This window comes from Scyliorhinus canicula, chromosome 15, assembly GCF_902713615.1.
Source record: "Scyliorhinus canicula chromosome 15, sScyCan1.1, whole genome shotgun sequence".
NCBI classification, from domain to species: Eukaryota; Metazoa; Chordata; class Chondrichthyes; order Carcharhiniformes; family Scyliorhinidae; genus Scyliorhinus; species Scyliorhinus canicula.
The window spans coordinates 137448177-137461811 of NC_052160.1; the positions used below are offsets into that span (position 1 = coordinate 137448177).

The following is a 13635-nucleotide window of genomic DNA, read 5'->3' on the forward strand; positions in this document are numbered from 1 at the left end:
AAAATTCTCCTCTCTGGCACTAAAAACCATGGCGGAGGTGGGGAGCAGAGCTTATCCCAGTGCAGAGGGCAGTGGGAAACCAAGATGTACCTTACCTTCCCAGTGTGATTAATTATGCATCCAGGTGTTTTGCACCATCTTCCTTGGCAAGATGGGCTTGAGGGCATGTGTCCCACCATCATGCCCGGGTGTCATATTGAAAATACGGCCAACATCACTAACTTACCGCTGGATCAAGATGGTTGACCTCCTGAGGAAAGAAGGTGGACCTCCAGGGACACCCTGAGGCCTGAAGCTGGACGATTCGCCTGACAGATATTTTCCCCACGCTGTGCTGCAGTGTTCCAGACTCCAGGGTCACTCACAGATTCCATGCCCACCTCTGAAGGCAGCCCCAGGCCTTACTCATTTCTGCTTCTGCCCCCCACGTTGGGCCAGGTGTCTTCTGGGCCAGCGTGTTTTCCCGCTGGCGTTACGAAGGATCGGGCTGGGAGGGGGAACATTCCGGTCAGGCTTTCATTTGCGGGATGCAATTCGCTTTCATCCCAGCCTCCAGCTAGATTCCTGGGGGGGGGGGGGGGGGGCGGTCAGAGAATCCCTGGGGGGGGGGGGGCGTGAATCCCACACCGCCGCTCCGACGCCGGCTGCCCCTGGGTTTCGGGTGGGGGCGGGGATCACGCCACGCCGGTCGGGGGCCGTTGGCCCGACCCCAGAGGGGACCCCCCCCCACCGGTGGCCTGGCCCGCGATTGGGGCCCACCGATCTGCAGGTGGGCCTGTGTCGTGGAGGCACTCCCTCCTTCCGCGCCAGCCCCTGTAGGGCTCGGCCATGGCCAGTACGGAGAAGGCACCCCCCCCCTGCACATGCGCCAGAATACACCGGCCGGTCTGCACAAGTGCTGAACCACGCCGGTGGTTCTGCGCGTACGCTAACTTGTGCATTCCCTCCGGCGCCGACCTAGCCCCCGGAAGTGCGGAGAATTCTGCAGCTTCCGGTCAGCCCGACGCGGGAGTGGTTCACGCCGTTTTTTACGCCGACGTCGGGCCAACCCGCCGATTCGGGAGAATCCCGTCTCTGATCTGTCATGATGGCCGCGATCGGAGGATCCCGCTGGAAATTCACTCTGGAGTTAAAACAATTTTTATTCCTCCGACTGAATTCTCCTTCCCCGCAACCCCCCCCCATCCCAAACCTGCCATTGATTCTGCCAAGATTTTCGAATATTTTGTTTTAAAATAAATTGTTTGTTTGTTTATTTAATTGTTGTTTGTGGAAACATGCTATTTCCAGATTCAAAGCCACGTCTGTCGCATTATGGACGTGGTTTTCCCACCCGCGTTGCACCGGGAGCATCGTAGGAAAGGTCCCTGGGTGGTCATGGACAGGGCAGGGCACTGCCAGGGTGCCTGTTGACACTGCCAAGGGGCGGGGACTGAGGGGTCCAGCCATGAAAGGGTGGGGTGAAGAGCGGGGGGGTGAAGGGAGGGGCCAGAAGGGAGGGGCCTTAAGGGTGGTGCCTTCAGCAACTCCATAGTGGCATATGCTCACTGGGGGGTGGGGGGGGGGGGGTGATCCGATGCCCACAACTATGGATTGGTGTGGGGCATGGTCAGCCTCATGCCTGGGTGGTAGGAGGGGGGGCTCACATTAATTTTATTGATGGGGGGAGGTTGGCCCTCAGGGGTCAAGCGTTGGAGTGTTGCCCATGTCTGCGGGAGGGGGGTGTATTGTCTGTGGGTGGGAGGTGTGAGGGACCCTCAAGCCCACTTTCAGATTGGGCACCTTTTTAAACCTTTCAAAATGGCGTTGTGATCTCTGAGGAGCTGGCCTTGTTGGTGAGATTAGTTCCCCACTGCAGAAAACATTTCGAAGTGTGCGGTTATCCGGTGAGAAACTCTCCAAGCCCCAAACGTGCGGCATGGCAGCACAGTGGTTAGCACTGTTGCTTCACCGCCTCAGGGTCACAGGTTCAATCCTGGCTTGGGCCACCGCCTGTGCAGAGTCTGCACATTCTCCCCGGTGTCTGTGTGGGTTTCCTCCGGTTTCCTCCCACAAGTCCCGAAAGATGTGCTGTTAGGTAATTTGGACATTCTGAATTCTCCCTCTGTGTACCCGAACGGACGCCGGAATGTAGCGACTAGGGGCTTTTCACAGTAACTTCATTTCAGTGTGAATGTAAGCCTACTTGTGACAATAAAGATTATTAAAAAGAAATGACTTAAGTGTGGATGAATACAAGTCTGGGGGCGGATTCTCCATCCCAACAGCTCCGTATTCTGGTCGGCTCGCCCCCCACCGGCAGCGGGATTCGCCGTTCCCGCAGCCAGCCAATGGGGTTCCCCATTGTGGCCACCCCACCCGTCGGGAAACCCGCGGATATGGGTGTGCTGCCGATGAAGCGGAGGGTCCCGCTGTGGAACTTACTTAATAACTGATGGAACCATCAATTCTACGGACACGTGCTTGTAGGATTAGAATAGCGGTTTTAATATACTTACAACAGATCCAGCCTGTTAGCCGTTGAACTTTCGGTGAACTGGCTGGCTGACTCTGTGGCACGGATCTTTATACAGCAGCTCCAGGGGGAGGAGTTCTGGGCGGAGCCAAGGGGGGAGCCCAGTACAAACTCTCGAGTACTCCCAGAGCTACTCCCCCTGGTGGTCAAGTAGTGCAACTGCACTTACAATATTGATACATATATATACTTGGAACAGAGTGACATTGGTAACTTATAATACCGTGTGAATCTCATTAACCACAATAACCAATTCGCCGTAGTGATTTTTTGGATGGATTGTGCCCGACAACAGGTATCAAAAGGATTCAATTGTCTGTAAAGAGCTTTGGGATGGTCCTAAGTTCATGAAAACCACTTTATAAATGTCTCATCTCTGGACACCCCCTTCATCTTCCTTTAATTATTTCTTTAATCTAATGGGCAAGGATCAATTGTGCACCCACACTGACCCTTTCCTGTTCTCTGTATCACAGCCTGATTTACATTGTGCTCGGTGTGCTGGGCGCCATTCTCATCGTGTTTGTTGTTTCTCTACTTTTGTACCTGAGGCAAATCAACAAGGGTGAGTTTCTATTTCTCTTCAGTCATTTCTTTACGTGTCAGCAATTTGTCACAGAATATAATGAATACATAGTTTGTCGGATGAATCAACAATCACCTAAGATTGTAGCATCTTAATTCTAGCCTATACAAATTCAAGGTGGAAGAATAATTGAGTTGGATATTGACGAACAAAATGTTTTTGAAGCAATTACTTCGAAATCAATGTGATGACATTTGGATGTGTTCTCCACAGACGATCTGTTCTATCAGACGGTGAGGGTGAACCCATTTGTCATGAATATAATGTATAATAATCTGACCAATTGTTGATTCCATGCTGAGAATCATGGGTGTGATGCAGATGAGTGTATCTACTTCAATATAGGTCAATGGAAGACATTTGAAACATTTGAAACTCATGCTCAATTTAGAGACTTTAAACATATTGATCATCCCTGTCGCAGCTCTTTAAACAGCTAAATTGGTTCCAATTTAGGTTCCAATGGCATCCTGTGTTATCGAAGAGACAAGGCTCTTCATGATGATCAGGTAAGGATAATAAAGTTGAAGATGGACAATGTTTGGAAATTTGAAAAACTGGGTGACGCAGAATTTATTGAGAATTTACGGCAGGAACGAGCCATTCGGCCCAACTGCTCCATGCAGCCTCCTCCCACCCCTCTTCATATCACCTTATCTGCATATCCTCCTGCCCCTTTCTCCCTCATGTGATTCCCTGGCTGTCCCTGAAATACAGTAATACTATTTGACCTAATGGGTGGTACGGTAGCACAGTGGGTAGCATTGCTGCTTCACAGTGTCAAGGTCCTGGGTTCGATTCTCGGCTTGGGTCACTGTCTGCACGTTTGCCCCGTGTCTGCATGGGTTTCCTCTGGGTGCTCCGGTTTCCCCCCACAAGTCCCAAAGAAATGTTTGTTAGATGAATTGGACATCCTGAATTCTCCCTTTGCGTACCCAAACAGGCGCCTAGGGGATTTTCACAGTAACATCATTGCCGTGTTAATGTAAGCCTACTTGTGACAATAATAAAGATTATTATTATAATTCCCCCACAGGGAAGGAATAAGGAACTCAGGAGAAACACCTTCACCCAGAGAGTGTCAGAATACCAAATTCATTGCCATAAAAGATCAGCTGAAGTAAATGTCATAAATACGTTCATGGGATATATTCAAGCTGGATAAGCAGTTGAGAGGGAAAGGAATAGAAAGATATGTGGAAGAGGTTGGACGAAGAGGGGTAGGATTAGCTGATGACCTCAAAGCTGGGTGGGAGGGTGAGCTGTGAGGAGGATATGGAGATGCTTCAGTGTGATCTGGACAGGTTGAGTGAGTGGGCAAATGCATGGCAGTTGCTGTGTTAAGTGGATAAATGTGAGGTTATCCACTTTGGTACCAAAAACAGGAAGGCAGACTGTTATCTGAATGGCTATAGATTGATAGGGGGAATTTGCAACAAGACCAGAGTGCACTTGTCCACCAGTCACTGAAGGTAAGCATGCAGGAGCAGCAGGCAGTGACAAAGTCAAATGGTATGTTGGCCTTCATAATGAGAGGATTTGCATACAGGAGCAAGATGTGTTTTTGCAATTATACAGGGCCTTGGTGAGGCCACACCTGGAGTATTGTGGGCAGTTTTGGTCTCCTTATCTGAGGAAGGATGTTCTTGCTGTAGAGGGAGTGCAGTGAAGATTTACCAGACTGATTCCTGGTTTGGCGGGACTGATGTATGAGGAGGGATTGAGTCACTTAGGATTATATTCGCTGGATTTTAGAAGAATGAGGGGGGTCTCATAGAAACCTATAAAATTCTAACAGGACTGGACGGGTAGATACAGGAAGCTTGTTCCCGATGGTGGGGGATTCCAGAACCAGAGGTCACAGTCTGAAGATACGGGGTAAACCATTTAACACCAAAATGGAAACATTTCTTTACTCAGAGAGTGGTCAGCTTGTGGCATTCACTACCACAGAAAGCAGGTGAGGCCAAAACATTGTGACTGGATTCTTCGTTTGGGAAACTATGTTCTCCCAGCACCACATATCACTTCACGCCGCAAATCAGCCCTCAACCCCCTCCCGTCCCACCATATGGCAACCCGCACCCCCAAGTGCGGGGGTGACAAGACCCTCCCACCAAGCACCCCTGTAATAAGTGGACTCCCCATGGACCCCTGTAAAAGGCAGATCCCCCACAGGGATCCCTGTTATAGGAGAATCCATCACAGGGACCCCTGTAATAGGGAGACCCCCTACAGGGATCCCTGTAATAGGGGGACCCTTAGGAACCACTGTAATAGGGAGACTCCCCACAGGGACCCCTGTAATAGGAGAGTCCATCACAGGGACCCCTGTAATAGGCAGACCCCCCCCCCCTCTGTCCACAGGGATCCCTACGATAGGAGGGCCTGCACAGGAACCCCTGTAATAGGCAGACCCCCCCCCTCTCCACAGGGATATCTACGACAGGAGGACCTGCACAGGGACGCCTGTAATAGGAGAGTCCATCACAGGGACCCCTGTAATAGGCAGACCCCCCCCCCTCTCCACAGGGATATCTACGACAGGAGGACCTGCACAGGGACCCCTGTAATAGGAGAGTCCATCACAGGGACCCCTGTAATAGGCAGACCCCCCCCCCCTCCACAGGGATCCCTACGATAGGAGGACCTGCACAGGGACCCCTGTAATTGAAGAACCCCCTGTCTAATGGAACCCCCTCCACAGATGCCTGCACACAAAGAACAACCCCCGCCTCACACAGACTGCCCCAAGAAAGGGATCCCAGCCTGGCATCTAAACAGCAGCCCAGCCAGGGACAGCGGGAAGCATTATAGCTGAGATAGTTATCTTGCAGCTCAGGTGTCCATTCCTCAAAGGAGGGCAGCTGTGCCTCAATCTGTTTCCCACAGATCCACTATCTGCAAGCCATTCATATCTTTCCAGTACTGGTCTGCGGTTGGCAGGTCTTTAAAAACTATCTAAAAACCATCTCCAGCTTTGATCCATTCTTATCCCTTTACACTTCAGTGGCCTAAGTGGTGAATCCCCAATGTTTGTAAAGATTGACCTCATCAAAGAGAGCGAAGTGCAGTGAAATCACAGGCTTAAGTGATTGGAATGCACTTAGTGCACTTACCTCTCTTTGATGTAAATAATTTGAAATATTTTGCTATACTTTATGAACTGATTTATAAGGATCGATAAATAGCTTTCTCCTCATAACAGCACAAAGCACCATTCATGCTGTTCAAAAATAAATGCAACCTTCTTGTTATTTTAGCAATTGGCAGCGGAGGAAGAGAACATTGTGTATGCAAATATAAACCACATTGACAGGAACTCAGCGAGAACACACAGAGAAAGATCTGTCCAGCTGACTAATGATGAAATCACATATGCAGCAGTGCAGTTTCAGAAGAAATCGTCCAGAAGGAGCAATGAAATGTCCAGACATTCAGCTTACAACATGGACGGTGCTATCTACAGTAACATCACCATACAGAGCCAACCACCAAAGGAAAATCCAAAAACTCCACATGAATCCGAAATGTCAACTTACGCTAGTGTTATTTATTAGAAAATCCATCCAGCTGGTGCACATGTTGCTTATTGCTTCTTACTTTGCTTCTCAGTTACGTTGGGCTGGAATCGCCAGCACCTGCCACCAGTAGCAGAGTTCCTGATGTGGCAAAGAATCCAGCGGTGGTAAAAAAAATGGGATTGACCCCCAGCGCCGTTCTGTTTCCGATATTCCGATCCCCTGCTGGCGGCAGCATCTAGGTTCGTGCTCCGCACCAGCGGCTGGATGCAAATGACACATTTGCCTCCTATTAACAGGCGGGCACCGGATTCTCCAAGCCTCCGTGATTCTTCAACCCACTCGGCTGGAATTCACCCTGGCATGGATTGGTGCAAGTATTTCCCAGCGTGGCCCTGACACGGTGAAACTCCCAGTGGCCCGAGGGGCTACGTATTTCAGGTAGCTGTCCCCAAAGTCTATCGGGGGGGGGGGGGTACCCACTAGCCCACAATGTAATTTGTGCCCACCCTCCTCCACCAGAGCCCCCGCCCCATGAGACACCCCTACCAGATATCCCACCAATCCTCTTTTTCTCAGAAGAAAGCACTTAGCTGCTTCTGAGGTGGTCTGTCAATAATAGCTAGATATAAAGGGAAATGAAAATAATGAATCCAGACATCTGGTTGGCTAGAAGCTGTCAACCACAGACTATTAAAATCTATTTCATCTTCAAATTGAATAGAAGCCTTGCAAATTAAAGGATCTGAGGGGGTTTAAAGCCTCGTGATGTGGTTTTGGCTTTCTATGAAGTTACAGCTGCTGCTTTCTAAACATCTGTCTGAGGCAGCAGGTATAAGGCACAGGTTAGTGCGAAAGCAGTATTTTTTTCACTGTTTCTGTCTGGATGGCTTTTTAGCTTCCAGGTATGTGCGATTGATGGGACGAGTGGGAGGTGTTCCCTGTTATGGGGGTTCTCTGCTATGGGGGGTAGGTTTCCCTGTTATCAAATAATCCCAACCGTGCAGGTGGAGGCCATTTTCCCCCTAAGCTCAACCCACTTCCCCGCCCTATCCTCGGAATCCCGGAACTCCACCTAACCTTTGGACACTAAGGGGCAATTTGTCATGACCAATCCACCTAATCTGCATGTATTTGGATTGTGGGAGGAAACCGGAGCACCCGGAGGAAACCCAGCCAGACTCGGCGAGAAAATGCAAACTCCACACAGTCACCCAAGGCTGGAATCGAAGCCGGGTCCCTGGCGTGATGAGGTAGCAGTTCTAACATTGTGCCACCATGCTGCCCTGTTATGGTGAGGGTTCTCCGATATGGGGGGGGTTCCCTATTGTTGGGGGTGGGCTCTGTTATGGGAGGAGGGTTCCTGATATGGGGGAATTCCCTAATATGAGGGGGTTCCCTGAAATGGGGTTTTCTGATATGGGGGGCTCCCCTGTTATGGGCAGTTCCATGATATTTGGGGCATCTCTGCAATGGGTGGTTCCATGATATGGGGTGGGGTCTCTGTTGAGGGTGTCTCTGATGGGAGTTCCTGGTGGTGGTCTCTGGTGGAGGGGTTGGTGGGCAGACTCATGCGTGCGTTCTGTGTGGGGGTGGGGTGTCTCCAGCAATTTCCATGATGTGGGGGGGGGGGAAGAAGCTCCTACTTGTCGTGGGGAGCGGGAAGGTTTTCCGTCGCTGGGAATGGGGCCAGGGAGAAGGGGACCAGCCGCTGGACCTCACTATCGAGCAGTTTGCTGAAAATGGTGGCCCGGTAGCGTGATACATGATGGAATTTCAAGGGACACTGAATCATTTCTGGGCACCTCTCCCAGCCCCAATGCGAGGCAGAAGCGTTTCAGCTCCAGCGGAAGGACATATGGCGGGATGTACCAGTCACGTTGCGCCCGAAAATCAGCGCAACCGGCAGATGTCAGGAGATCTCACTTCCGGCATTTACCTTTCTTGCCACGCCTCACGAGATCTGACCTGATTTCTCGAGACATTGTGATGTGAAACCCGCCCATTGTGGGCGGCAGAACCTTCTGGAAAATCTGCATTTTAGAGTGAGATAGCTGGGGAACCTCCTTATAGTGAGTTGGGACATGAGGGGAGGGAGTTCGGGGGTCGTGTCAGGTGCGCGAGAGATTGAGTCACCATCTAAAAATGATGTGCCATGAGTGCATGAAACATCGCAGCAGAATTAGGCCACTCGGCCCGTGGAGTCTGCTCCACCATCAATCATGGCTGATATTTTTCTCATCCCCATTCTCCTGCCTTCTCCCCATAACCCCTGATCCCTTATTAATCAAAAACCTATCTATCTCTGCCTTAAAGACACTCAGTGATTTGGCCTCCACAGCCTTCTGCAACAAAGATATCCACAGATGTTTCACTGTAGAAAACGGGGCTAAGTGCGGTCTCATTGGGGAGTTCCCCACTGACTCCCCCGATCTACCTGGATGGGCGTTAGATAGCGGAGTGTTTGGCGGCACTCTGTGCATCGGGAATCACCTGACTAATCTCGTACGCTATGGGTTCCCATTCAGGTAGATCGTGCCCATTCATCCACGAATGGAAGATCCTACCCATTGAATTTCTGATGTCATGAGCTGCCCACATGTTTACTTTTGTGGGATTATTCATCTAACTTTGGAACTGTCTCCTCCATTCCCACTACTCCTCCCAGTTTGGCATCACCAGCAAATGTCATCAATTTACCTGGGGTTTGAGTCTAGGTTAATCAATGAAATTAGAATGGTCCCATAACTAAGGTTTGTCGCTTCCCACTCGCTACTTATCACCTCCCCAGCCCCCAGCATACGATAATTTAACCATTGAATTTCAGTCGTGTCTTTCTTTGTTGTCCTCTTTCCTCCAATTCATAGGTTCCTGGTTCAAGTCCCATGCCAGGGTTTGCAAAAATCAAATGTTGACTCTCTGGTGAAGGATGGCTGAAATGCTGGAGCTGCATGACTGGATTCTCCCAAATGGGACTCATGGGCGAAATTCTCCGACCCCCACGACGGGTCGGAGAATAGCGGGAGGGCCTTCCAACATTTTTTCCCACCCTCCCCGCTATTCTCCCCCCACCCCCCCCCCCCCGCCCAACTCCCGACACGAATCGCTGCCGCCGTTTTTTTACGGCCGGGCAGCAGCGATTCACAGCTGTTCGATGGGCCGAAGTCCAGCCCTTTACGCTGTTTTACGAACGGCAAACAGACCTTGTTGGCAGTTTGTAAAAACGGCGGGGAACAACTCGCTTTTTATAACCATGGCACACGATTGGCACGGCAGTACCACGGCCGTGCCAAGGGTCGCCATGGGCCCGCGATCGGTTTGGCACCAATGCGCGGGCAGCGGGCCCGATGCCCGCGCACTACTGTCCTTCCGCCGCCCCGCAGTATCCATTCGCGGGGCGGCCTGAGGGGCATCCCGGCCCGCGCATGCGCGGGTTTCGCGCAATACGCGATGACGTCATACGCGCATGCGCGGGTTGGAGTCTTCCAATCCGCGCATGCGCGGCTGACGTCATATGACGCAAGCGGGCTTAACGAAATTTGTTAAGCCCGTGATGCCGTGAAGTTTACGGCGTCGGGCTTGCTAGCCCCGACCGGGGACCAGAATCGGTTCCCGGTCGGGAAGGGGCGCGCTGGCATCAAACCCGCCGGGTTTTGACGCCAGCCTTACGATTTCTCCCGTTTTGGGAGAATCGCGCACTATGGCTCCACCCCAGCATACAACGCTGGAGTTTTACTACACAGAGATTCCTGCAAAATAGATCAGCTAATTCAATGCCCTGCAGAGGGCTGGCAGGGACCTGGAGTAATTCACGCAGCTTTAGCTGCAGATATGGGCCCCCCGCATTTCCGGTTCGGTGTCCGCACATGCGCACGGCGACAGCCTCCAGCGGCCATGCGAGCTCCATGGCGGACCTCGGACCGCGGAGCCAGACACAAAAGTTAGACACCCCCGACCAGCCACGCGCCTGAGCACCTAACCGCGTGGATCCAACCCCTGGCCGCTATAACCGGCGTCCAATCCCCCCGCCCCCCACCACGGCAGCCGCAGACTGAGTCCGCAGCCGTCACAACCAGCATCCCGACTGGCAATAGGTGGTTAGTTCCACGCCGACAGGAACTCAGCCGGCCGGGAGCGGACGATCGCTGGGCCGGCCTCCGTCAATCGGTCCCCAGCCCCGCAGCGTACTCCGTGATCACGCCGATTCTCGGGTCCCGGAGAATCGGCCGACCGGTGCCGGGCCCGATTTCAGCGTGAAAGTGGATTCTCCGCCCCCGCACCGAATGTGATTTCGGCGCAGGGCTGCGGTGAATCCAACCCGTTATCTTTTGGATGAGATTAAACTAATCCCCCATCAGTGTGCCTGGGTGAATGTAAATGATCCCATGGCACTGTTTTGAAGAGGAGTAGGGGATTATCCCCAATTACCTGACTATCAGTTATCCCTCACTCAACACCACATAAACAAACTATCAAACGGGTTATTATCCCATTGCTATTTGTGTTCATTTGTTGCCTGCCTATTGGCTGCTGTATTTTCTACTTTACCACAGTGACTACACTTCAGAAATACTACATTGACTGTAAAGAGCTTTGAGATGTCTGCTGATCATGAAAAGCACTCTGTAAATGCACAACGTTCTTTCTTTTCCTTAACACAAAAGGTTTAAGGGAACAAATTTGACTTTGCACCAAACCCTTGTCTTCAAGTCAGAAGTTTGTGCGCTAACTCTAAGACGTGCCATCGAATCCAGGCTGACATTTCAGTGCAGTACTGGGGGAACCGCTGCACCGTTACAACTGCCATTTCTCGGGATGGGACTTTAAAGTAAAATCCCTTCTGCTATCTTGGGTTAATATGGAAGATGTGGAGGTGCCATTCAATAGTTCTCCCAGTGCCCCAGCCAATAGTTATTCTGCAACTAACATCAATTCAACAGATTACCTGGTCGTTCATCGAATTTTCGGGTGTTTTGCTGTGTGGCAATTCGTTTCCGCCTCTCTATTTCAAAAATATTTCAGGGGATGTGAAAGGCATTTGTGAATTGCAAATTCCTCTTTCCTTTCTGTTGTAACGGCTTCAATTTGTCACTCAGATAATTTCTTATCAATTCCCAGGCTTCAATGCATAGAACTTTGGATCTCATTTATTCTTCAGCCAAATATGTTTTAAAATCACAGATCATAGAATTTGCAGTGCAGAAGGAGGCCATTCAGCCCTTCGAGTCTGTACCGGCCCTTGGAAAGAGCACCCTACCTAAGCCCAAACTTACACCCTACACCCACACCCTATCCTCGTAACCCTCACCTAACCTTTTTTGGACGCTAAGGGCAGTTTAGCGCGGCCAATCCACCTGACCCGCACGTCTTTGGACTGTTGGAGGAAACCGGAGCACCCGGAGGGAACCCACGCAGACACAGGGAGAACGTGCAGACTCCGCACAGACAGTGACCCTAGCCGGGAATCGAACCTGGGACCCTGGAGCTGTGAAGCAACTGTGCTAACCACTGTGCTACCGTGCCGCCAGAGTCAACTGGGGAGATGTTATCACTCAATGACGTCATGGACGTTGCTCAGGCAATGTCTTCCAATGTCACATCTATATTACTATTTATTTTGTTGTTATGCTTGTGTGCACCAATGAAACAGGTTCTGCAGTGATTCCGGAGCCTGTCTGCAGGAGTCACACTGGGGAATGGCTGTAAATTCAGTAACAATAAAGAATGGCTGAAATGTTGAATGCAACGTTTCCTTGGTTTTTATAAAACTTGAGGGTGAGGCTAAAAACAATATTAACCCAGTTGAGGTAGAACAGGAGAAAGATAATTGGCCATGTAGCAAATGCGAGACAGGATGATGCCATCGGATTTCAGGGCACCCACTCGGGTTGCCAACTCTCCAGGATTGGCCTGGAATCTCCAGAAATTGTTGATCAACCTCCAGGGCAGTGCTGTGTGCCACCCTGGAGAAACATCATCAGGGGATATTACGAAGGATCTTTTTCTCTCATTTTCTTTGAGTATTTCTCTTTGCCAGAGATAAAAACATTGAAAATAACAAACTAAGGCTGACTGATTGAAGTCAAGCATCATCCAATTGGGTATTAAATCTTTTTTTGCTTTCCAATTTCCTTAGGAAGGCAATACAGAACAAGGGTGGCTGTGTCGCCTGACTAGCAGTGAGAGAATTGGGCAAGTCACGCACTGAAACCTCCCGGGAATCTATTTAATCCCAGTTGACAACCCTAGTACCCACTGAGAGCTAAGCCCGACCGGCAATGCTTTGCCAATGGCCAGCCTGAGGCATCCATATGATCCCCGGTTCTAACTCCCAACTGGACCGCAGCCATCAGTGGACCAGAATGTGGCCATTCGGGTGGGGGGGGGGGGGGGGGGGGGGGGGTTATCCCGAGGGCAGCGGGGTATCCCGAGGGCAGCCTCGGAACAGCGATGACCGTTTATTTTATAAGACCCTCACTGGCATTTTGGGGAGTGCCAATCTCGACTTCCGCACAGGAACAAAGACGCTCCCTGTTTTCTTCAACCAGGTGCAGCACGGTAGCATGGTGCATGGTGGTTAGCATAAATGCTTCACAGCTCCAGGGTCCCAGGTTCGATTCCCGGCTGGGTCACTGTCTGTGCGGAGTCTACACGTCCTCCCCGTGTGTGCGTGGGTTTCCTCCGGGTGCTCTGGTTTCCCCCCACAGTCCAAAGATGTGCGGGTTAGGTGGATTGGCCATGCTAAATTGCCCGTAGTGTCCTAAAAAGTAAGGTAAAGGGGGGGGGGGGGTTGTTGGGTTACGGGTATAGGGTGGATACGTGGGTTTGAGTAGGGTGATCATTGTTCGGCACAACATCGAGGGCCGAAGGGCCTGTTCTGTGCTGTACTGTTCTATGTTCTATGTTCTATCTGCCGCGTGTCCCTCATAGTGGGTGAGTGGCATTCCCGCGATCAGGGATGTCTCCCTGTTGATGTGGGTGGCATTGTCCTGCACAAACACAGATCGATCGAC

General features: G+C 51.1%; 2 protein-coding genes across 2 annotated transcripts in view; both read left to right on the forward strand.

Moving 5' to 3' along the window:
• The window catches only part of LOC119978459, a 28848-nt gene extending 22166 nt beyond the window's left edge, over window positions 1-6682 (forward strand). Inside the window, exons 5-7 of the mRNA XM_038820115.1 lie at window positions 2992-3080; window positions 3558-3610; window positions 6365-6682. Of these exons, the coding sequence (XP_038676043.1) occupies window positions 2992-3080; window positions 3558-3610; window positions 6365-6661 (439 nt within the window). The 3' untranslated portion in view covers window positions 6662-6682. The remainder of the gene's footprint in view (window positions 1-2991; window positions 3081-3557; window positions 3611-6364) is intronic.
• The window catches only part of LOC119978458, a 126912-nt gene that overhangs the window by 78229 nt on the left and 35048 nt on the right, over window positions 1-13635 (forward strand). The window lies entirely within an intron of this gene.